This window comes from Malaclemys terrapin, chromosome 13, assembly GCF_027887155.1.
Source record: "Malaclemys terrapin pileata isolate rMalTer1 chromosome 13, rMalTer1.hap1, whole genome shotgun sequence".
Classification (NCBI taxonomy): Eukaryota; Metazoa; Chordata; order Testudines; family Emydidae; genus Malaclemys; species Malaclemys terrapin.
This window is the reverse complement of record NC_071517.1, coordinates 19556149-19582618: the sequence shown is the minus strand read 5'-3', so window position 1 is coordinate 19582618 and position 26470 is coordinate 19556149. Positions and strand designations below refer to the sequence as shown.

The window sequence follows — 26470 nt, the reverse complement described above, 5'->3', positions numbered from 1 at the left end:
ATTAACAATGCAGTGCCACAGAAATGTCATTAAAAGACAACAGTGAGCAGAGTCAACATAAGCATGTAGAATAAGATAACAAAACAGAGAAATGCATGGAATAGGACTCCATAGAAATGGGGAAGGGCAGATTATGGAATCCACATGGACAACACATCTCAAAGAACTACAGTTACTAGAGGACGGGGGTTCTCAAACTGGGGTTTGGGACCCCTCAGGGGGTCACGAGCTGTCAGCCTCGACCCCAAACCCCGCTTTGCCTCCAGCATTTATAATGGTGTTAAATATATTTTTTAAAGTGTTTTTAATTTATAACGGGGGGGGGGGGGGAGGTCACACTCAGAGGCTTGCTATGTGAAAGGGGTCACCAGTACAAAAGTTTGAGAATCACTGCTATAGGATAAGTAACATTCTTTCTTCTTTGAGTGATTGTCCTCATCGATTCCATTCTTGGTGACTAACAAGCAGTAAAGTGTTTGCTTGGAGATGGGTAGGAGGAGTCCCCTTTAAACAATTAAAAGAAAACTGGGAGGTGATGATTCACATGGAACTCAGACCGGAGACAAAACTGGGCAGGAATTTGGGATGAGGCCTGAGAGTGACTGTCCTTATGAAACACTGTGTAAGAGGGACTCGCCACGAGAGCCTGAGTCTCCCCTACCCTTCGAGCTGATGTAATGGCTACTAAAAAGACTGTCTTCATCAAAAGTGGTAAAGGGAACAGGATACACATACATACCAAAAGAATCTAAAAATAAATGAGCCTTTTACAGTTTTATCAGAGTTGCTTCAAGTTACAATTTTCATATAACTGATATACATACATTTCATTGTACAGATAAAGACCTATTCACAGAGTCAGAACATTCCCGCACATGTGCAGGAAAAAGATGAAATGTACATTAGGGTATGTTATGCTCAATAAATAGCACTGTTCCTGGCTCATTTCAAATCCTGACATATTTACTATACTTAAGTGGCAGCAGGGTGTTTTCCTTAGAACTAAAAAATAATAAAGTCTAGTAGTTAGTAAAAGTGAGCCCATGCCTGCATGGTTCTGCTCACAATACTTCTTTTAATACTCCCAATCTTCAAAGGCAAATAACCCTTCTGAAGTTCTATGTCAGGGACATTTAATATAAAGTAATAAACAATTCACAATACTTTCTTTTAAAGTTGCCTGAAATCAGTCTCAAATGCATTCTGCTTGATAACAAACTTGTAAATTCAGAATATAGACCCATGGACCCACTCCTGCAAACTTTTCTAAACCAGTAGACTGCTTGCCAGGGTAAAGGATTATCTTCTGATTGTGGATTGCAGTGTCAGGCAGGCTAATTGGATATTGTAGAACTACATTTATTTTCTCAAATTTCAAACCATCTAACTATGTCCTTGTATTTTAATTTAGTAAGGCAACTAAGACAAAACTGTTCAAAGAGGCAGCAGTTTTTCCAAAGCAGCATAAGAAGTCACTACAGTGTTTGGCAAGCTGTGAGTCTATTTCAGAACTTTACTTTCGAGAAAGATTAATGCTCACACACAATAGATTCTGTGCATACAGAACACGGACATAAATCTGGTGTAGTTACGATTTTTATGTTTTGTCATTTGACTCATTAACTCACTTAATAGCTAGACCGATCCGGCAATGGCTGGTATAAATCTTGTTGCTGTACTTCAGCACAGCTCTCTAGAATTGTTTTATATTTGTGGCCAGGCAAAAACCTGCAGTTCTCCAATGAGACTGTCTTACAAAATAGTATCTTCTTGAAGATATGTCTTTACTTATTAAACATCTATAACATTTCACACTGTACTTTTTTATTAGTACTGAACAAATCCCATGAGGACATTCTGTTATTTAGTGGAGACTGATGATAATCATGTAACATCATCATGCAACATGCTTGAAATTACAGCGTTAGAGAACTGCAGAGTACACCATTTTGTTCTCAAGACCCCATACACCAGGAAGTTTTCTGTTACATAGCCATAAGAAATATGCATTATCATAAGCCAGTTATACTATTAGAAGATTCTTTTATACAAAATATCCTTTGAACCAAAGGAATGCTGCAGAATGCCAAAACTCAAACCCCAAATGACAATTACTTTTTCAAATTACTTGGGCTAAAATTATTTCAAAAGAAAACATCTGCTACCAAAATGCTTCTGAGTGAGACATATTCCACACAGTTCCTCTAAGCCGTTGTCTTTAGTTTTCAAAAAATGAAACTGTAGCCTGTCTGCTCTATATGACAAATGTTACATGCTGATGCCATATTTTATTGTGCTCATTTCTGTTACTGACAGAGAGAGAACAAACGTTTTTCGGTCTTATTTTAACTGCATGTGATAGAGAAACTCTCTTTTGGAAATCAAGTAAAAATACCACAACCAAAAGTCTCAAAACATCCCCATCTTCACTCTCTATAAAGCTATTACTCATAAGAAACAGACTTCCTATTTCCTTTCCCATCAAGAGTCTCCTCAACTTGTGCTCACAAATAATTGATGGAAGTTAAGTGAAGTTTTGCTACCCCTACCTACATATGAACACAGCACACAGTATGTGTACACACACACACACAGTCCTGGGAGGAGCCACTTGAGTTGCTGTGAGAAATTCATTGTCTGCCTGTTTACTCTAGTCCAGGTGAATGGCTGCTTCAGAAACACCCCTGCCAATGACTTTGCTGTATTGGAATACAAAAGCACCAAGAAGAGGCAAACAGGTGGCTTCTAAAGAGCTGCCGCCTTCTCTCCCAACTAGGGCGGAAGCTAAAAAGTAGCACATTCCCATAGTTACCAACCACCCTTTTACTGAGAAGACAGGATTACAGTAGTTTCCCCAACCTCACCCCACCACTCCTCTCATTTCTCTACTGCTTTGCTCATTGCCCCATCTCCTCCCCATCACAGAGAGGTTATTTAGACACAGGAGGTAGGGAGCTTCTTGGAGCTCTGCTTTGCTTAGTTTTTTCATCTCTGGAGCTACAGGCAGAGTAGCATAAGTAGGAATTAATATGCCCTCCTCAAATGGTCTCATCCCAGGGACCTACCCCACAGGTTGGGAATCACTACCTTAATAAGAAATATTAAAAACTTTGTGTAAAGAACTCATGGATGAGCTGAGTCTACCTGACAAATATAGCTTACTGATAAATTAAGCATGTTCTTACCCTTTCAAATATGGCATTCTGAAGCCAGAACCCCCCTCATTAGAAATGTGACCTTCATTCACAGCATACTGAAGTTATTACACTTGGACCCTTTAAACAGAGGGAAAAGTGGTACATGCAACATTACACAGGTTGAATATTTAATAGCTCTGATAATGAGCTGTGCAGTTGTTTGAATGCTTTACAGCAGGAGTTTCCAGGTGTTTCATGGTTCTACCAGGATTCTATTGTATTTATAGCAACAATTTCTGGGAAGACTGGAGTCTCCGCTATACAGGGTATACTCTGAATTAACTAAATTTTCACTGACTGCTCTCTCATCTCAAAAAATCTCATGGACCAAAACTTCAAACACATTCAAGTTATTTAGGTACAACTTCCAGTCACAAAGTAGTTTGAGAATCACACATAACTGCAAATGCAGTTATTCATTCTACACATAGAAAAAAGTTAGCCCCATAATTGCAATAAGGGATTCCTGAAATTGAAAAATATTTAAAACTGTTTCACATAACTGGAATAATAAGGTATTGACTATATAGTTTTAGACTGGGTCAAGGGTAATCATCTTATGTAGGATCCAAAGCTAAATGTTGACTCTCTTTTGCATTTAAAAGGAAACACTGAGGGCTTGTCTACATTACCCGCTGGATCAACGGACAGCGATCAATCCAGCGCCAGGCGATTTGCCTCAACCTCCCACCCCACCATAAATGTCTCCCCCTTACTCTCACAGATATTGTGGAGTACACAGCAAGCAGCAATAACAATGAGAATATTGGTTTCGCTGAGGTCTAACCTAGTCAGTAAACTGCGCCAGCGAGCTTTTAAATGTCCAAATGCACATTCTACCACCATTCTGCACTTGCTCAGCCTATAGTTGAACAGCTCCTTACTACTGTCCAGAGTGTCTGTGTATGGTTTCATGAGCCATGGCATTAATGGGTAGGTTGGGTCCCCAAGGATAACTATAGGCATTTCAATATCCCCAATGGTAATTTTCTGGTCTGGGAAGTAAGTCCCTTCCTGCAGCTGTTCAAACAGACCAGAGTTCCTGAAGATGCGAGCGTCATGCACCTTTCCCGGCCATCCCACGCTGATGTCGGTGAAACGTCCCTTGTGATCCACCAGTGCTTGCAGCACCATTGAAAAGTACCCCTTGTGGTTTACGTACTGGCTGCCACGGTAGTCCGGTCCCAAGATAGGGATATGCGTTCCGTCTATCACCCCACCACAGTTAGGGAACTCCATTGCAGCAAAGCCATCCACTATGACCTGCACATTTCCCAGGGTCACTACTCTTGATAGCAGCAGATCAGTGATTGAGCTGGCTACTTGGATCACAGCAGCCCCCACAGTAGATTTACCCACTCCAAATTGATTCCCAACTGACTGGTAACTGTCTGGCGTTGCAAGCTTCCAGAGGGCTATCGCCACTCGCTTCTCAACTGTGAGGGCTGCTCTCATCTTGGTATTCTTGCGCTTCAGGGCAGGGGGAAAGCAAGTCACAAAGTTCCATGAAAGTGCCCTTATGCATGCAAAAGTTTTGCAGCCACTGGGAATCATCCCAGACCTGCAACACTATGCGGTCCCACCAGTCTGTGCTTGTTTCCCAGGCCCAGAATCAGCGTTCCATGGCATGAACCTGCCCCATTACCGCCATGATGTCCAAACTGTCAGGGCCCATGCTTTGAGAGAACTCTGTATCCATGTCCTCATCACTATCGTGATTGCGCTATCATCGCCTCCTCACCTGCTTTTGCAGGTTCTGCACATACTGCAGGATAATACAACAGCAGCGGTGAGCTGAGCAGGCTCCACGCTTGCCGTGGTATGGCGTCTGAAGGAAAGCAGAGTTGCAGTGAAATCGGTGGATGACAACGGATGCCATGAAAATAGATATTTATACAGAACAACGAGAGGACCTGCGAGATGGATTCATGACATCAGGGGAGCAGAGTTGCAGTGGAAGTGGTGGAGGATGACGGTTAGCACCACACACATTTCCCGAGGAAGAACACACATACCCGGGAGCCCATGACAGACAACATGGAGAAATTCGCTATCGAGGCAATAGCAGCAGAGCAGAGTTGTAGCAGAAGTGGTGTATGACGATGGTTAGCAGTCCTACTGCACCGTCTGCTGACGGCAGCACCCAGGACACAACAGCGGCGCTGTCGGTGAGCTGAGCGGGCTGCACGCTTGCCGTGGTATGGCGTCTGCGCGGAAAAAAGGCGCGAAACGATTGTCTGCCATTGCTTTCACGGAGGGAGGGGAGACTGACGACATGTACCCAAAATGACCCGCGACAATGTTTTTGCCCCATCAGGCATTGGGAGCTTAACCCAGAATTCCAATGGGCGGGGGAGACTGCGGGAACTGTGGGATAGCTACCCACAGTGCAGCGCTCCATAAGTCGATGATAGCCATAGTAGTGAGGACACACTCCACCAACTTAATGCGCTTAGTGGGGACATACGCAAATCGACTGTATAAAATCGATTTCTAAAAATCAACTTATATAAAATCAACCTAATTTCGTAGTGCAGACATACCCTCAGTTTTCCCTAGTTTGCCTTACACCCAAACACAAGAAGAAACCCAAGTTATTTCTTTTCCTCTTCCCCTTGTCATCCCAGAACTTCAGCCTTCCTGGTAATATGCCATTCTACCTAGAAAGCCCTCTCTCTCTTATTACCTGCTCCCTGTCAAACCTATCAGCTGCTGAACAACACCTCTTAATGTGGCTGTCTGGTCTTTATAGCAACAATGCTAGGAAGACTCAGGCTCAGCTCCTCTCCCCTCAACCTCTAAAGCTAATGCAAGCACATGCCCTTACCACTACATTTAAAGATGGAGTGAACAAACACAAAGACTACATAAAACAGTGCTGCCCACCTTCACAAGTAAGGAAGCCACCCAGAAATGTATACTAAGCATTGAGATAACTGGCTCACTCATATAAAAGTAGCTGCTGGTTGTCTGAAACCTTGTACATACTTCATCCTTATGAAAAGCAGAGATTTGGGTTATAGTCAGTTACCTTACTGCAGCAGCTTCATTCATGTAACCAAATCACCTATTCCCAATATTTTCTAACTATCATTCATGAACTCATTCTTTGCTCAGTTATGTTACTATTATCCTCATCATCTCGGTCTCTGCTTGGTAGGCAATCCTCCTTTAGTACAGCCTAGGGAGGTTGTGGAAGCTCCTTCACTGGAGGTTTTCAAAAGAGGCTGGGTAGCCATCTGTCTTGGAAGGTTTAGACACAACAAATCGTGCATCTTGGCAGGGGGTTAGACTAGATGATCCTTACAGTCCTTTCTAACCCTATGATCCTCCTCTACTGCCTATACAGATGAAAGCAAGGTTAGTTACTTTGTACAGTAACTGGAGTTTTTCTAGATGTTGTGTCCCTGTGTGTGCTCCACATCAAACGTGTGTGCCCGTGCCCATGCCCTCTTGAGTGGAGACTTTGTCAACAGTGTCCATGAGTCTGCACCTGCACACCCAACACTTCGTGATCCAGGATGAGAGTACATAGGGAGGGACAGACCCACCACTGCTTCAGTTCCTTCTCAGTCACCAAGTCCAGAGAGAATGATGGTGGGTATTGCAGCACCCATAGGGACAAAACATTTTACGCCAGTTACTGTCCAGGTAAATAACCTCTCCTCCTCCTCCACGTCAGGAGATTCCTGAGCAGTACCTCAATATGGAGGAGGGTGCTGAGGAGGTGGATTCAGCATTGATCACAGAACAGTCTCACCAAAGGCCATGTCTGCTCGACAAGCACACACAATAACAGTCTTGGGAAAACATGTGCACCCAAGACCAGGTGGCAGCCTTACAAATGTCTGAGATGAATAACGTTCCTCAGTAAAGCAAAGAGGTAGACTGAGCCCTGGTGGAATGGGCAATCACCCTAGGTGGAGGATGCATCTCGTAAGACATCATATCAGGTTAAGATGCATCCTGAAACCCATTTTGACAGTCTTTTGGTGGAAATGAGCTGACCTTTCATTCTTTCTACAATGGATATAAAGATTTTGGGAGAAGCTCTTATGGGCTTAGTCATGTTAAAGTAAAAGGCAAGATCTCTTCTTACAGTCAGTATGGAGACTAGCTGCCTTTCTCAAGGAGTACTCACCAGTAGGTGAATGTCCTGATTATTATGAAATGTTGACAAAACTTTAGGTAGAAAGCAAGGATGGGGACACAATGTCATCTTATTGCAATAGAACACCATGCACAATGGGTCAACCATAAGAGCTCCTAGTTCTCCTCCTCTTTTGGGTAAAGTGATGACTATAAGCAACAAGGTCTTAAAGGACCAAAGAAGAAGGAACAATTCCCCATTGTTCAAATGGGATGTTCTCAAGGGCATTGAAGACTAAATGGAAGTCCCATGGTGGAGTATGTTCTTTGATGGGAGGAAAAAGATTAAACAAATCCTTAATTAATCTCTCAGTGGTGGAGTGAGTGAAGACTGAAAACCTTTGAAATGGCAGCCAGGTGAACCTTAACTGAGTTCATAGATAAACCCATGTTTTTTAAATTTAGCAGGTAATCGAGAAAGTGCATGAGGAGACTCAAGAGAAGGTATGAATTGTTGGGCACATTATGATTTGAAACACTTCCACTTCTGCAGGTAAATTGTCCTTGTGATTCCACAGAATTTTAAGTAACTCTGCAGAGCAATCCTGTTCTATGTCAGTATGCCATCAAGGAGCCAGGCCTTGAGGTGTAACGACAGGAGGTTGGGGTGGATCTTGGATCAGGTGGTCTATTGTCAGAGGGAGGTGAAGCGGCGATCACAGAGAGAGGCAGACCAGATCTGGGAACTGTACCTATCTTGGCCAAGATGGAGCCCTGAGGATGGCCACCAATCTCTCCTGTTTCAATTTGTTCATGACCTTGAGAAGCAGCGGCATTGAGAGGTAAGCATACAGTAGGGCATGAGGCCAAGTGGTAAGGAGGGTGTCTCCCAGGGAGTTGTTACCATGACATCCCTTTGAACAGAACGCCGACATAGCCATAGAGGATAAAGCTATGTCAGTCATATCGAGTGAGGCCTTATGGGAAGCCTTGGCAATCGTCTGGCCTTTTGCAATGAGAACCTGAAACTGTTTCCTCTGATCTTGTGGCACATGTTCAATAAAATGAGAAAACCTGAATAATTTGTAGAGTCATGTTTTGCCATTAAGACCTGATACTTGGACATTCATAACTATAAAGTGACTAACTAGGGAGTAGATTTTGTGGCCGAGAAGGTCCAGGTGTTTAAGTTCCTCATCAGAAGGTGTTGATCTAGACCAATACTGTCTATTTCTTTCACTGACAGTATGAAAAACTGAGTTGGGGTAGGATGGGAGAAAAGAAAGTCCGAACCCCTGGCCAGGATATAGTTGTTTTTAATCCGCCTGCTTACAGGTGGTGTTTGCCACACCGTACGGGCTGGCAACAACAAAGCATCATTGATAGGCAAAACAATTTTGCCCTGGGGAAAGTGTGTAGAATGTCCAGCAAAAAAAGTTGAGATTCCTGTATCTCCTCCATCAGGGACCTGTAAGGCCTCTCCGATCCTTTTCATGAGGTCTTGAAAGGCCTTGAAATCATTCATGTAGGTCTAGGGGGGCATAAGAGCCTCATCTGGAGAGAAGGAGGTTTTGTGAGGTGGTGTCTCCTCTTCTGCACCTAGCTCCTACTGTTTGGGGATTTTTCTGCAGAAAGGGAGCCAGTACTGGTGTTCTTGGTGGGACCTCTTATGTGAGGGCACCCTGTAGAACTATTCACCATAAAGGACCCAAAGGTTCCAAAACACTCACTGTGGTGAGACATAAGAAAGGGGGCAAGACCCCAAGGCTGCTCTTGCCGGGCTGACATGTCAGTCAGCTGTTGGGGGGGCTTTTCTTCAGGATGCACCTCAAGAGAGGGAGGCTGGAAGGGAAAAGGTGGAATCCTGTACGGACACATCTGAGTCAGAAGAAGCATCTTCACCTACATCCAGAAAAGGAGCAAGAAGTGTCAATACCCAGAGGTTAGTGAGGTATCAGTAATTAGCGGTCAAGCATTTGTGCAAGGATGCAGAAGAACCAGAGGGTAAGCTTGCTCTGGAGGAAAAGTCAGTACCAGTGGGAAACCTCTCTTGGTACCATTTAATGAAGGGGATTCAGGCTCTTTCAGGATTTGGAGGCCCCACCGAGAAGGGAACCTGGATAGCGTTCCTCAGGAGTCTGCACGTTGGGAGGTACCAGGGACAGGACAGAGGGGCAGTCCATGCTCTCTTTACCATAGCCTGAGAAGGACGGCAAGAGGATGATTACTTTGAGACCTTGGTCTTAGAGGAATCCTTATGCTTAGAAGGTACCAATTCTGGTATCACCACTGATGCCACTCGAGATTACCTGCTGTGAGGTTTCTTGGTACGTGACAAGAGGTACCAGGGTGCAAGTTCTCCTTGTTCCAAAGTCAAGAAGGTGGCTTTCCCCTTCTTTTGGTCTCTCTTTCAGGAGAATGAGGTCTCTTCTTTTTCGGTCTTGAAGATTCTGTAGGCCCCCAGGGTTTTTGCTTACCTGAGTCAAGCTCTGTGCAGTCACTGGAGCAGACTGCATGGCTGAGGCTGATGTCATGGGGTGGGGGGAGGGAGATCTCAGAAAGCACTCCATAAAGCAGTAGTTTCAGTGTGTCCTCTGTTTTCTGGGTGTGCTTTTGAATCTGGAGTAGACCTAGCACTTGAAGAGGACATGAGTCTCTCCAAGGCAGCTACAATGCCCATTGCTGAGGGGGAAGGTCTTGTGACAGGTCTGGCAGAGTTTGAAGCCTGGGCTCTTGGGCATAATCCCATGGGAAAGGCTGCAGATAAAGAGATCAACTGGAGCCTAGGCTCTGAGCAGGTGAAAAGCAAGCATGGAGCATGACTCTAGGCACCCCCGCACTCACACCCTATACACTACTGCAGAGATTTTTATATAAAATATGCCTTGTGAGGTATCATTTGACAAACACCACACTGGCAATAACATCATTATAAAATATACGTAACAATGCGGTGTGTAAGATTATGGATTCTCACTAGTATTACGCTTTAAAGTCTGTGACTAAAAAAAAAAAAGTGTTTCAACCAGATATATCAGGGGGATTTGATAAATAGGTTTTCTTCAGACCATGGAAAGATGCTGACACCTCAAATGAGGTGTGTACTAAATTCACTGTGCTATTCATTTGTATCAGAGGTTGCAGTAGGAATAGATAATTTGTATAGTAGCAACCGCCAACAGAGGACAAACCAGCATGAAGCCTTATCTTCCAGACCTCATGGCTCCTTTACTAAGCAGGAACTAATTCACTTTATCTAGAAGTACCCTTCAGAGAATATATCTCAAAAGGTTCATTGAACTATAAAGAGGGGGAACAAACACCTACATTATCCTAAACCTTAAGGAGACAAAGAAACCAAGCGATTTGACCTCTGTGAACAGATCTTAGCCGGGCCAGACAGTAAAAAGCTGGTGGGTCAGAGAAAAAACATCTTGAACATCTTGCTAGATTAATTTTGTGTCTATTTTCACTTTTATTTGTTTGTAACCATTTCTGATTTTATCCCTTATACTTGAATTCAATTAAAACCTCTCTCTGTTTGTCGGTACATTTGTTTACTATTAATCTAAATCAACCCAGTGCTGTGTTTGAACTGGACTGATGATTAACTCCCGTTAAAGCAACAAGCAGCTGTGCTTTTATCTCTTTAAAGGAGCAACAAGCCTTATAACTTCTCTGGATGTTCCAGGAAAGGGCTGAAGATTTCAGGGCAGACATTTCGGGATACTGGGGGAAATTCAGGACTGGGGAAAGTGTTGGAGTCACCATGGCCAGGAGTAACCAAGGCTGGTGGTGACCAGAGTATGTGGCTGTGGTGTAACAAGCAGGCTGCTGGAGTCAAACCAGCTGAACCAGGGCTGCTTAACACACACAGTCTCAGTGCATGCTTGTATGATGGCTGGGAGTGTCCAAACAGAGAGCTACAGGAGCAGAGCATTTTAAGGCACTCAGGGTTACAGGACAAGCAGTGACAACCTCTCACTGGTCTGGGTTGAACCCCATAACATGACATGGAGAACTCCCCGAAAGCCCAAGTTGTGCTAAAATAAAATAGGAAAATAATAAAATCATAATTACAAATGCCCTAAAAAAAAAAAAAAAAACCACACATTTAAACCACACCTCTACCTGTTAATTAAGAATTTGGAAGATAAGACAAGTAGTAATGGCCTAAAGTGTAAATTTAGGGTAGAATAATATTGTTAACATAATGATAGTGGCAGAGGAATAGACTACCAAAAGCAATGATAAATGTACAGTCTATGTGAATAATGTAGCAAGCGCAAAAAAGAACATCAAACTAGATAGAATGTTTTTTTTCCTGGTCACTGTATCTAGAATATGCTTTTTTAAAGAAATCCCAGACATGGATGTCTCTCAAAAACGGAAACAATCAAAGACCCCAACCATACTGTCATTTCAGTGTCATTAAGGGTGAATCTCGGCCCCTTTGAAGTCTATGGGAGTTTTAGCATTTACTTCAATGGAATCTATCATCCCAGCCACAAAGAGCAGGAGAGGACTTCCTCCAATGCTCTTCAATGCTGTTGGTCAGATAGAGACGGATGATACTGAGTAATCTCCTTTAGGTCTGACTGCACTACCTACCTGTGCGACATTCCTAGTTTCTGCGAGTTGAAGGAGTGAGTCACAGGTGTCCTCACTCCTTGTCTCCTGCATGCTCAATGGACCAAGAACATATTTATTTATAAACTGAATATGCTTCCCAGACAACTTTTAAAAGCTTGTAATTGGAATTCACTAATTAAAGTCTACAATGTCCACTGAAAGTATGGATTTTAATCAGCATGTAGTTAAAGGGGAATTATACAACCTCTAGCAAATAAACAGCCTGTGCCTGATATCTTACCGTTGTCTCTGTTAATCCACCGACAGACACCGTGAGACCCAGTAGTACATAATACTGATATGTTGGCAAACCCAAAAGCTGTGTGATTCGAGGGAAGGCTTGTGAGGGAGCATTCCAGTTTAAAGTTACAGCCTCTGACCTGTCCAGAGAAAAGAAAGTAATCATATGTTTTTATCTTTATACCTCTCTGCATAGTATTTGGTGTTCTTTGAGATGTGAGGTCCCTATGGGTATTCACTGTGGGATGCACATCCACTCCAGGTGCCTGAGACCAGAAGATTTTTCAGGAGCCATGTTCGCTGGTCCAAGCCTGCACCCTACACCACCAGCCCCAGGGACTCTGCAATTCCCGCTCTACCACAAATCAAGCGTGATCTGAGCAGAGAAGAAGGAATGTGGGTCGTGGAATACCCATAAGGACTACACATCTCAAAGACCTCATTACTGTAAGGTAAGTAACCTTCATTTCTTCTTCAAGTGCTGGTTCCTACAGGCATTCACTGTGGGTGATCCCTAGGCAATACTCATTAAGGAGAGTATGAGGATGTATGCTGCACCACCAATCACAGGATCACTAAACCAAAGGACACATCCAAGGATGAAGCTTGAATAAATTTCTCAATCATTTCTCAATCATCCTGTGTGTAGCCAATCGTTGAGGTAAGGGAATATTAGACTGCCTTGTTGATGTACACTGGATGCTACAGGAGAGAGTACCTTTGTAAACGCTGTCAGGAGGCCAAAAGGAAGACCCCTGTATTGAAAGTGTTCCAGCCCCACCATAAAGCACAGGAATCACCGGTGTGCTAGATTAATGCCTATATGGCATCCTTTAAATCAAGGGCTGCAAAGCAGTTGCCTTCATTTAGGGAGATGACTCAGGCCAAGATGGTTATCCTGAATCTTGAATGACATATGAAGACATTCAGCCATCTGAGGTCCAGGATGGGTTTCCAGCCCTTCTTTTTGGGAACCAGGAAATATCTAGAGTAAAAGCCCTTGTCCCAGTGTTGCAGAGATACAGGCTATATCACCCTTAGGTGAATTAGGGAGTCCACCTCTTGTTTGAGAAATGTCTCGTGAAAAGGGTCCCTGAAGAGGGGTTTTGGAGAAGGGGCAGAAAGGAATTCTACAGTGTACTCTGCCAAAATGGTCTCCAGAACCTATTTGTCCAATGTGTTATGCTGCCACATCAGACGGAAACAGCCCAGATGGCCACCAAAGTGTGCAGTGAGTTGTTGAGTGGAGAAAGATTGACTTCTTGATGGGAGGCTAGGAGTGAAAGGAGGATGGCGGTGGAGTAATTCTGCCTGCTGTGTGGCATCCTCCGGAACATCTTACATGGTTCAAAGACCCTTTGATGATAGAAGGGCTGAGAGGCAGGATGGTTTCTATGAGAATGTGGCCTAGAATATTTCCTCCAGGATTCAGGGGGATATATTCCCAAAGAGCTGAGCATGCCATGGACAGTCCTTAAGGCAATGGAGTGATTCACCGGTTCTCTAACTAAACAGATTTTTACCCCTGAAGGGGAGATTTTCCACTGTTGCCTAGACCTCTCTGGGGATCCTGAGGATTGCAGCCATGAAGTCTGCTCATGATAACCGAAATCATCATGGAGCATGAGCTGTATCCACCGCACTGAGTGATGCTTGAAGTGACGGTTTGGCAACTAGTTTCCTTTCATCAAGGATGGCCTGGGGTCTAAATTCATGTGGCAGTTTATTAGCGAATTATGACAGTTTATTGTAATTAGTAAAGTCATACTTGGACATTAATGCCTAGTAATTCACTATGTGGAAAAGGAGGCTAACAGACGGGAAGTTCTTTCTGCCAAAGAGCCTCTTGGTATGCTTGTCCAAAAAAGTGGAGCTAGGTGGCATAGTCTGTTACACTCTGTGACAACCTGGGCCACAAGAGAGTTCAGATTACAATGGGAAAATTAATATTCCACCTCATTGGATGGAATAAAATACTTTTCTGCCATTTTCAGGATTGGGTCACATGTAGCTAGGGTGTGCCAAACCACCTTAGCAGGGTCCAGTATTGCCTCATTAATAGGGAGGGCTACCTTGTTAGGGCCTGTAATCTGAAGGATGTCCAGGAGCTTATGTGTAGCATCTTGAATGTCCTACAGTGGGATCTCGAGGGTTTCCTCCTTAAGAGGGCCTAATACTGCCTATGATCATCTGGTGGTGAGGATGAGGCCAGTGTCATTTGCTCGTCTAGAGAGGAGGAAGAAAGAGCTGATGATGGATCTGGCAGGACTGGCTGTTCTACTTCCTTGAGGTACTCTGGAGGGGGAGATGCACTTAGATTCCTCCCTGGAAGGGGACCTCTATCCCTTGTATTGTCCAGGGTCCTCATCATCCAGGGGTCTCTGGTCTACTGCAAGGGTCCCAGAGACCCTGTATCGCCAGTGGGTTGGATTGTATGGGTATGGCAGACGGACCCATGGGGTACCATTGGTCCCTGGGCGAATGTGCTCCATGGGGATGAGATAGCATCTGGAAGGCTCTGAAAGCCCTGTCAGGGCATGACTCTTGTCTCTGGACAGATAGGGAAGCTGCTGGTATTGCCGATGGTGATCATAGGAGCAATAAGAATCACCTAAGTCTACTGATGGAGCCAATGGTACTATTCATCTTATAACATTCGGACTACAGGAAGGAACTGGCGAGTAGCATACCAATGTCAGCACCTCTACTCCACGACTTGGGGCTGGTGAATGACATGACATCAGTGTACAGGTGTCTCTGGACAAAACGGGATCTGAAAGGCTCAATGATTCTGGATCCATGTGGATTGCAACCAGGGCATATCGAGGCTTAACAGGCAGAGGATGAGAGGGGCTTGTAATATAGGTGGATCTGCCATTGCAGGTTTGGGTCCAGCAGTCTTTTTGCAGTGCAGTACCGCTGCTGCAGAAGCTGAACAATTCCTTTTGTCCTTAGATGGTGCAGGGATTGGTCCTGCCCCTTGTGTAGATGCTTTTGTAGTTCACCGCTCTTGGTACTGTCAGTGCTGGCACATGTTCTCTGTGAGCTCTAGAAACACCTATACCTGGGTGTGAAGTCTCATTTGGACTGAGGGTAACAAAAGGGTGAAATCCCCCTTCCCCCCACCAATAAAGAAAACTACCTAACTCCAACAGCTAACTAAGAAAAAAATATATTTACATACATGAAATTCGGGCAGAAAAGCTAGCAGAAACTAGGGACACTGGAAGGTTTGGTCTCAAACCATGAGCAGTAGAAAGGAACTGGAGAGTCTGTGTCTCCCCTGATGCCCTTGCTTTGGAGCATAAGGAAGGCAGACAGTGCAGACACAGACCAATGGACATTGCTACAGAAAAACATCTTCTGGCTTCAAGCACATGGTGTGCATGTACATCCACAGTGAATGCCCATAGGGACCAGCATTAAAAGAAGAACTTCAATCACTGCAATATCATTAAGGGTGCAACAAATTAAATCATATGACAAAACTAACACTTTTTGAGTTAAATGCCCATTTCATTTTATTTTGTCTATATTTCATAATTTTTATACATTCTTTCAATCCTTACAATATATTCAGCCACGTGCCACAATTTCCAACTCCTCCTTAAATACTCTATAAAATCTCATTGTGTATTTGCATACAGTAGCTAAATTAAGTAAGTTTTGCTATATATATTTTAAATTTCCATTGGCATAGAGCACCTCCTCCAATGGAATTGCTCGTGGGAGGTGATGGGGTTGAATGACTGGAAAACCCTGCAAGAATCCCCTTGAATTATTTTCATAGCATCATTACAGAAAATGTGGGGTGAGAATGGCACCACATAGGCAGCTGATCCCTTCCCCCATACACATATAAATGCAGGAATAGAGGGATCTGCTCCCCTGATTCCAGCTAGATTATGTGGTTCACTGTATTTTTTGTTTGCCACTTGCCATATTGAAGAGAATAAAATCAGGAAAATGAACAGGATATATTATTTCAACAAAATTCCTCTATGTTTGAAATTAATCATATCCTTTCCTTCCCCCTTCAGTATGGCATACCTCCAAGCCTTTAAAGACACAGCAGGATATGTAACAAGCATCCCAAAAACCATACTGGTGTTGTCCCTATTACATATGCTGACAGCTACAGGAACCAAGTAGGTAAACTGGATTTCATTTTAATGCTGGTCCAGGACAGTTCAGTTTAGAACTTTCAAAATATTGAACAATCTTAGAACCAACCACATTATAGCATAAGATTATTCAGTCATGATTGGCCAGTTTCATACTATACGAATAGAGAGGAAGATTTTTACTGCTCTAAACCAAATATTAATTTATTTAAATGTTAAAAACTGCAAAGGATATACTTGGAAAGGATATACTCTCTCAACTGTTGACGCATAACCAACCTCTAACTATTGTGGGTTAGGTGGAAACTTTCCCTGGGGTAGGTTATCCAGTAACCGTTCACTGCAAGATCTGGTGCCGACTATTGTCAGAAGCAGGATACTACTCTAGACAGACTACTGAACTAATCCAGTATGGAAATTTCTACAGGCTGGTCTACAATTGGGAACTTACATCAGCATAGCTACATCTCTCAGGGGTGTGAAAAATATACACACCTGAGACACGTAGCTATGCTGACCTAACCCCTGGTGTCTTGGGGAAATGGATTACCTACACTTGAACCGCTGCTGCTGTAGCAGTTTAAGTGTAACCATACCCTAACGCTCCTAACCACCCGTTAGAGATATTAAATAGCTGATGGATTCTAACAGACATTTACAATAAATACATTCCTAATTATCTGGAATATATCTTTCTATTGGCATTTACATCAATATCTTCTTTGGAAAAAAAAATTAGTTCTTAATTCTATTTAACTAGAAAGAAATCCTAGTTTGCTTGGGTGTTTTTACACACTGATTTATTCATTACATTGATGTAGACCAGGAAGGATTTTAACAGACAGGATCCAACCCACAAGCCTTCCTTAATAAATAAGAAGGTGATAAAGATCTAGATTACCTTGGAAATATCCTCTCCAATTCTTCCCGGTGGGGTATGTGTGGAATCGGAGGGTTGTCAAAGTTCAGAAGAGTGAGGAACACAAATCCTGCATGAGCACGAAATCTATCTATTTTTTCAGCCGATTGCTGGGCCACGCAGCACATAATCTGTTTACAGCTACAAATTAAGAGACAAAAAAAATACTTCAATCCATCACATCACAATACATAATTAAATGTACATACTTTAAACAGAAATTGCTTAAAGAAATGGTTAAAAATAATTTCTTGCACGCACTGAACTGTGGAATGGGATTGCTGTTTTACTCTATTTGACTTTTTATAGTGAACATTTAGATGATGCATGAATTACCTACTGTGGTACAGAATCTTTAAGAACAGCCACAAGTTAATTTGTAAAACACCTCCAGATCCAAGCAGCTAGATCAGGGGTGGGCAAACTTTTTGGCCTGAGGGCCGCATCGGGTTTCATAAATTGTATGGAGGGCCGGTTAGGGGAGGGGATCGTGGCCTGGCCCCCACCTCCTATCTGCCCTCTCCCCCACCCCCGGGACTCCTGCCCCATCCAACCCACCATGTTCCCTGATGGCCCCCCCAGGACCCCTGCCCCATCCACACACACCCCTCTCCCTGTCCCCTGACCCCTTCCGCCCCATCCAACCCCTCCTCTCATTCCTGATGGCCCTCCCGGGACCCCTGCTCCATCCAACCACCCCTTCTCCCTGTCCCCTGACTGCCCCCAGAACCCCTGCCCCTGACTGCCCCCCCCCGGGACCCCTACCCCATTCAACCCCTGTTCTTTCCCCAACCCCTATCCACAGCCCCACCCCCTGACCACCACCCGAAACTCCCGTCCTCTATCCAACCCCCCTACTCAGTGCCCCCTTACCGCGCTGCCTAGAGCACAGGTAGCTTGCGGCGCTACAGCTGTGCCACCTGGCTGGAGCCGGGCCACGCCACCACCACCACACAGCACAGAGCACCAGGTCAGGCCAGGCTCTGCAGCTGCACTGCCCCAGGAGCTCACAGCCACACCGCCCAGAGCATTGCGCCAGCGGCGGAGCGAGCAAGCTGAGGCTGCTGAGGAGGGGCCGTGGCTAGCATCCCGGGCCAGGAGCTCGGGGGCCGGGCAGGACGGTCCTGCGGGCCATAGTTTGCCCACCTCTGAACTAGATGATAGTAATATTACTAATACCTTGGACTCATGTAGCACCTTCCATCCAGAAAGAGACCAAGATGCTTTTTATCGACTGGATGTTGTATATGGATCACCAATGAAATTTAGCCACCATTAAGGTGGGAATGTAGAAAAAACCCTGATACAACTGTGTTTCATTGAGTAATTACTTCACCTTTTTAATGTGTCTGTTCAACCCCACCTGTTTTTCTCCCCCCTAACTCATGTATCTAGATTGTAAGTCCTTCAGGAAAAAGATCTCTCCCTTCTATGAGGCTCCACCATACCTTTGGGCATGGCACAAATTACAATAGTAAATGAGAGAGACAAGATGGGTGAGGATAATATCCTTTATTGGGCCAGCTTCTGTTAGTGGAAGAGACAAGCTTTCAAGCTTTACAGAGCTCTTCTTCTGGTCTGGAAATAGTAACCAGAGTGTTACAGCTAAATACAAGATGAGATAGCTTGTTAAGCACAAGCGGTTAAAACATGTTGCAGGAGACCACTTCAAATAAAGTGGGCAATTGACACCAGTGCAGTCGTAGGACAAAGGAGGGTTAGTGGGTTACAAATTGCTGTAATGAGCCACAAAACCTGATACCATAACGAATGTGGAGAATTAGAAGAATTATTCCACAAAGATACCACCACCCACAACTATCAGACCCCCACCAACAATCATAAGAAAGAATAATCTCATTGGACACCCCTTCTGGACAAAACTACACAGCTGATCATTATATCAATTGCTTAGGGGGAAAAATCAACTGAAATCCTTAACAGAACATCACATCCACCACAATCTCTCCACTGTTGACAGGACAGCTATACAGTCCTTGAAATCCAGACACCTGATAGTGATCAAACAACACACAAAGCAGGGAACCCATTGTAGTCTTCAATTATGACAACATCAATGAGGTCAACTGACAACTGTCAGACACCACCTACTATAAAAAACTCAAAGACCACCTCATACCTCAGTTCACCCAGGAATGTAAGGATATTATCAAATCCTTCCCAAAACTTCAAGAGAAACTCTACAACCTCATCCCCGACACACCAAAAGACCTTCTACATGCTTCCCAAGATACACAAACAAGAGAACCCAGGCAAACCTATCATGTCTGTCCATGGCACTCTGAAGTAATATCAGGACTCTCAGAAACCATCCTCAAACCACTCAGCATACAAAGGGCCAATTTCCTCCAGGACACAACTTACTATCTCCAGAAACTCCACAACATTAACCATCTCCAGCAGAACACTGCTACCACGGATGTCCCCTCCCTATATACCAGCATCCCTCACCATGACAGCATTGTCTCAAATATCTACAAGGCAATAGACAACACTTATATATCCAACTCAAACACATCGCCACACACTTCCATTTCATCCCCATCTACAACAACAATTTTACTTTTAACAACAAACACTTTGTCCAAACTATGGGAACAGCCATGGCTACACTAGGGCGGCTCTCCAATATGCCAACCTCTTCATGGGCCACCTTGAGGAAGAATTTCTGGGGGGGAAAAAAAAAAAAAAAAAAAAAAACACAAAACCAATGATATGCCTGAGATACATTGAAGATATTTCCATTTTCTGGGCAGGTGACCTAAACTCCCTCAGATTTCCACCACAACTTCAACCACCACTGACCCATCCATCAAATTCTCTCTAGAACACTCACATACCACCACTGACTTAATGGCTGCCACTATCAGCGTCAACAGTGGAACCCTACAGACAGCTATATACAAGAAACCCACACTACACTTACCTCCACAGATCCAGTAACAACCCTGACACACCAAGAAATCTGTTATCTACAGCTAGGCACTCAGATGTCACAGAATATGCTCCCAGGAAAAAGTCTGGGATATACACTTAGCTCTTAAAACTACTTTCACCATACAAGGACACTCCACCAGAGAAGTAGATTGCATCATGGAATGGGCCACCCAAATGCCCTGAGAGAACCTGCTTCAAGGGGGGGGGGGGGACCAACCAACCGCACAACCCTAGTTGTCCCCTACCATCCCACACTGGCCATACGGGGTATCAACAAAAAATTAAAGCCCATACTTGATATGGACCACATCCTGAAAGAAATCTTTCATGAACCGCCTCTGTTAGCTTTCAAACAACCCCCCAACCTCACTAAGCTCAGCAGCAAGCTCCCCACAGACCAGGACACACCACTCAAAGCAGCACCACACCCTACCAGAACAACAGATGCAAAATGTGTGGACATTTCTCCACTGCTAGACTAATCAATATCCCCCACAAGACCTTTCAAGATCCATGGGTCCTACTAATGCTTATCACAACATGTGGCACAACTCATCCCGGGCATCAAAATGTCCCAACAACTATGTGCGTGAAAGCAGACAATCACTGCACTCTCAAATGAACTCTCAAAGAAAAATGATAAAAGACAAAAACACCCGGACAACCCCTTCAAAAGACGAGCCTCGGAACATAAATGAATCACTCTGTTAAACACTACAAATCATGACCTCAAAAAAGACACTGACTGCAGAGGTATTAATTGCTCACTTCATTTTAGACTCCTGCCACGTGTTAACTCCTGATGTTTAAGGATCTGTCCCACCCTATATTTAGCTGTGACATTCTGGTTATCTTTTCCGACCCGAAGAAGAGCTCTGTGAAGCTTGAAAGCTTGTCTCCTCCACCAACAGAAGTTGGTCCAATTGAAGATATTACCCCCACCACCTTGTCTCTCCCATATCCTAGGATCAATACGGCTACAATACCACTGCAAATAGTAGTAGTAAATATACCTAGAATTACTCACATTATAGTTTAATCAGGACACCCGGGCTAACACACCTATTTTAGCAAATATGACAAGATTTTGTCATCTTCTGTCAAGCCATCAGGCTTATTGTTTTAAGTCTCATCTAAAATTTAACTTCTGGGACAACGAACTATTGCATAGAATCAGGTTGAGGCATATGAAAGGAAACAGTGCACATATTTAGCTGACTGGTTTATCCACTCTATTCTGTAGATCCATATTGATTTCTAAAGTTCTTATGTAGGTTCTGCTGCAAGTGAACCTACATCAGCTCCGATGTCTGGATTCTGTGGGTTATTGAGACTACTACACAAAATAAATCAAAATATGGAGAAATTGTGTTTCTGGTTTGTGTTTCCTTTTTCATTATATTAAAAAAGAAGAATTAGGCCAATACGAAATCAGCTATGCTCTCTGTCAAGTTCTAGGACCCTGGTTAGAGATGCAATGCTCTTCTAACAACCTTCTACCAAGTTAGGTTCTAAGACACTACACAGATATGCAAATCTGTTCTTTTGGCTCATCCCAGTGTCAGACCAGGTGAGTTTTATTGCCACCAAACCAGAAATATAAAAGGGTAAGAAAGTCTCTCTGAGGGAAAGAGAACTGGGGATAGGAACAGAGAAGTTCTGTAAGGAAATATTCGGGGACCAGTCTTCCGGAGGCCATGCCCCCTTACCCAAGGCCCTGCCCCCGGCTCACTACATTCCCCCTCCACTCGGTGGCTTGCTCTCCCCCACCCTCACTCACTTTCACTGGGCTGGGGCATGGGGTTGAGGTGCAGGAGGAGATGAGGGTTCTAACTGGGGGTATGGGCTCCGGGTTGGGGCCAGAAATGAAGGGTTTGGGGTGCAGGAGGGGACTGGGCTGGGGGGGGGGGGGGGGTGAGGGCTCCGGCTGGGGATGCGGGCTCTGGAGATGAGAGGTTCAGAACATGGGAGGGTCTACGGGTTTGGGGGTGGCTCAGGGCTGGGGGGCTCCCGGTCAGTGGCGCAGCAGGGGGGCTAAGGCAGGCTTCCTACCTGTTCTAGGACTGCGGACCGTGCTGTGCCCCAGAAGCAGCCAGCAGCAGGACCGGCTCCTAAGCAGGGGGTCCAGGAAGCTCCATGCACTGCTCTCGCCCGCAGGCACTGCCCCCACAGCTCCCATTGGCCGTGGTTCCTGGCCAATGGGAGAGCGGAGCTGGTGCTTGGGGTGGGGGCAGCGCGCGGAGCCCCATGCCCCCCCACCTAGGAGCCATACTTGCTGGCCACCTCCGGGGTGCAGCATGGAGCCAGGACAGGTAGGGACTAGCCTGCCTTAAAAAAAATAAAATAAAAAAATAATGGAGATATCCTATCTCCTAGAACTGGAAGGGACCTTGAAAGGTCATTGAGTCCAGCCCACTGCCTTCACTAGCAGGACCAAGTACTGATTTTGCCCCAGATCCCCATGTGGCCCCCTCAAGGATTGAACTCACAACCCTGGGTTTAGCAGGCCAATGCTCAAACCACTGAGCTATCCCTCGCCCCTTAGCTCCGCAGCACCGCCGACCGGACTTTTAACAGCTCGGTCAGCAGTGCTGACTGGAGCCACCAGAGTCCAGTTTCAACCGGATGTTCCAATCGAAAATCAGACACCTGGTCACCCTATCTGTGAAGCTGAATACATACATTTTTGTGAAAAGCTTTGTAATACTTGGTAAGAGGTATTACATACAGTATGCAGGCAATATTATACGTATGGTCACATACTCTCTTGTAGGGACTGGAAGTTACTAAACATGAACTCTCAGAACAGCATACAAAATGTACAAGCTACTTACATGTTAGCATCCAGCAACTCTGGCTCATTCTGTACCAACAAAAGTGTCACCTCCATTAAACTTGTCATAGCAGCTTCTCGTACCCTGTGGAAATGAAGTACAACAATTTTAAAATAAACACACAGATACAATTCATCTAATCAAACAGATATGTTGGCAAAAAGTTCAAGTGTGAGTGCAGAAAGTAGGCACCTAAATAAATGGTATGATATTCAAAATGGCTGAGTACCCCTCAATTCAAAAGGATGAGCTCTCCCATTGACTTCTGCCAAAATATGGATTTAAATACCTAGCTTTAGGCACCCAAAGTCAAAAACTGTGGCCATTTATAATGTTTAGTTTGATATCAGTAAGCTTCATATATGTTTGTCACTTCTATGAGTAGCACTTAGAATCATAGAATATCAGGGTTGGAAGGGACCTCAGGAGGTCATCTAGTCCAACCCCCTGCTCAAAGCAGGACCAATTCCCAACTAAATCATCCCAGCCAGGGCTTTGTCAAGCCGGGCCTTAAAAACCTCCAAGGAAGGAGACTCCACCACCTCCCTAGGTAACGCATTCCAGTGCTTCACCACCCTCCTAGTGAAATAGTGTTTCCTAATATCCAACCTAGACCTCCCCCACTGCAACTTGAGACCATTGCTCCTTGTTCTGTCATCTGCCACCACTGAGAACAGCCGAGCTCCATCCTCTTTGGAACCCCCCTTCAGGTAGTTGAAGGCTGCTATCAAATCCCCCCTCATTCTTCTCTTCTGGAGACTAAACAATCCCAGTTCCCTCAGCCTCTCCTCATAAGTCATGTGCTCCAGACCCCTAATCATTTTTGTTGCCCTCCGCTGGACTCTTTCCAATTTTTCCACATCCTTCTTGTAGTGTGGGGCCCAAAACTGGACACAGTACTCCAGATGAGGCCTCACCAATGTCGAATAAAGGGGAACGATTACGTTCCTCGATCTACTGGCAATGCCCCAACTTATACAGCCCAAAATGAAGTTAGCCTTCTTGGCAACAAGAGCACACTGTTGACTCATATCCAGCTTCTCGTCCACTGTGACCCCTAGGTCCTTTTCTGCAGAACTGCTACCTAGCCATTCGGTCCCTAGTCTGTAGCAGTGCATGGGATTCTTCCATCCTAAGTGCAAAACTCTGCACTTGTCCTTGTTGAACTTCATCAGGTTTTTTTTGGCCCAATCCACTTAATTGTCTTAAGCTATTTGGAAGTATCTGACATACACACATGCCTAGATATTGTGGAATATTTATAGATAAAACCTTTCCCACCTTCAGAAGGAAGTGGGGGAAAGTATTTTAAACTTGATTATTAATTGTTTAGAATCTTTCTTTAAAAAAAAAAAATCAAGGAAATGTAAAGTAATTTTTGAAGCATCATTTCCTTTTGTCATCTTTTTGTGATGGTTGTCTTGACAGTGTATGTTTTATTGAAATCCTTGCTAATAGGGAAAGGGAAGTGAGCCTCTGTGATTCTATTTATCATGCAAGTATTTAAAGATTTAGGTGGGGTTTATGTATCAGTAATAAAATATAGTATACAGTCTGCACTATCATTTACTGTGTATTATACATCCCTAATACCCAGTGTAACCTTCATGGAAATTAGTGAGAATATAGGCCTAGTAAATTGTTTTAAACCGAAATATTTTGGCTGTTTCAGTTCACCATCTTCCTGCAAACAGACTAACAGGCACATTCTCATTTCAAAACATAGGACTATCATTTGTATTTAAAGGATTCAAAGAAGTGTAAAGTTCTGACTTTAATCTTCTCAACCAAAAAAAAAAAAATCTACAATTCAAAACATGTTAACTGCATATGAGCAGAGCTCTTTAGTTTTGTGGCTTAATTATAAATACCAGAAAATATTTTTAACAGATTATTATGTACAGTAACACTACAAGGTGCTTGTAATATTTATCTTTTCTATATCTTAAGTATATTGAATATGCTGTAAAAGTTCTTCGTCTTCATAATGATTAAATATGATCATTTCAATATAAAGGCTACAAGGTGAATAAGGTAACAATTTTAAAGAACAAAATGTCACCATCTCTAAAAGCCACATCATCTTATAAACTCACAGGTATTGAAAGTTAACTTCTTTCCAGCATATGGGAAATACAGGGGTAAATCCTCAGCTGGTATAAATTTTAAAAGCTCTCAAGGACCAACTACCCCATCAAATTTACCACATCAACCCTCCTGGCAGCATCTTCCCTTCTCAATACAAAACCCATCATAATTCCTCAAACTTTATGAGAATTGCACCTGTATATTGTGAAGACAACATAGTCTAGTGGTTCTGTAGAATTTCCAAGAGCAATACAAGGTGATTGTGTATGAAGTCTAAAAATGGGTGATCCACTTAAAGTGTTAGTAAGAAAGTTATACTACAAAGGATATGTCTACACTACCCGCTGGATTAGCGGGCAGTGATCGATCGAGCGGGGGTCAATTTATCGTGTCTAGTCTAGACGCGATAAATCGATCCCGGAGGGCTCTCCCGCCAACTCCTGTACTCCAGTGTTGCAAGAGACGCAGGCAGAGTCAACAGGGGAGCGGCAGCAGTCGACTCAACGTGGTGAAGACACCACAGTAAGTCGATCTAAGTACGTCAACTTCAGCTACGTTATTCACGTAGCTGAAGTTGCATAACTTAGATCGATCCCCCCCAGTGTAGACCAGGCCTTGGAAAACAAATGATGAAATTCAATACAACAGCTTGAAAATCTTTCATCGTGGGGTATTTTCTCTTGTTCATACAGTAACTTGCTATTAGATATTCATTATTAACATCTGTAGACAGATTGGACAAGTCCCAGCAAACAACTTGTCATAAGGAATGTTAAGTTTTCATATGAAAAGTAAAGTTGATTAACTTTCCCACAAATCCTTTAAAGAAAAAAATCACACACTAAAGAAAAGGTCTCTTTCACGCAGAAATTGAGATTTTTTTTTTCCCTACAGTTCTTCCACCTAAATCTATTTGTTTGAAAGAAACTAAACTGGAAATATTCACACTTTAGGGGCCAGTTTTTCAAAAGTACACAGCTTTCAACAGTCCCCACTGAGAACTGCTTTCTTTAGTTACATGTTATTGTTGATTTTGGCTGGCATTGTCAAAGGAGCTTTATGGGAGGTCAGCACCCAAATCTCACTTGAATTTCAATGACAGCTACATCCCTTAGGATCCTTTGAAAATCCCAGGCTCTATTGAAGATTTTATTTTTAATTAAAGGCAAAAGTAGAGGGAGGAATGAGAAAGTTAATCAGGGTGAATCTAGATGGGTTAATTGACCAGAATAGCTACTGCAGAATACACTACTCCACATGGACACACTTATCCCGGAAGAGGCTGCACACACAAGGAGCTATTCTGGAATAGCTTATTCTGCAATAGCTATTCCAGTAATTGCCCCATGTAGACAAGCCCAAGGAAGTAGGAGGAAAAAGGGACAGGCC

At 43.8% G+C, this 26470-nt stretch overlaps 1 protein-coding gene across 4 annotated transcripts in view; it reads right to left on the bottom strand.

Moving 5' to 3' along the window:
* TBCD (tubulin folding cofactor D) overlaps positions 1 to 26470 on the bottom strand; it is a 256152-nt gene that overhangs the window by 32573 nt on the left and 197109 nt on the right. For all 4 annotated transcript variants that reach the window (XM_054047295.1, XM_054047293.1, XM_054047291.1 and 1 more), the window contains exons 31-33: positions 22994 to 23077; positions 17184 to 17342; positions 12160 to 12298 (exon numbers count right to left, since the gene is read on the bottom strand). In XM_054047295.1, coding sequence (XP_053903270.1) covers positions 12160 to 12298; positions 17184 to 17342; positions 22994 to 23077 — 382 coding nt within the window. The remainder of the gene's footprint in view (positions 1 to 12159; positions 12299 to 17183; positions 17343 to 22993; positions 23078 to 26470) is intronic.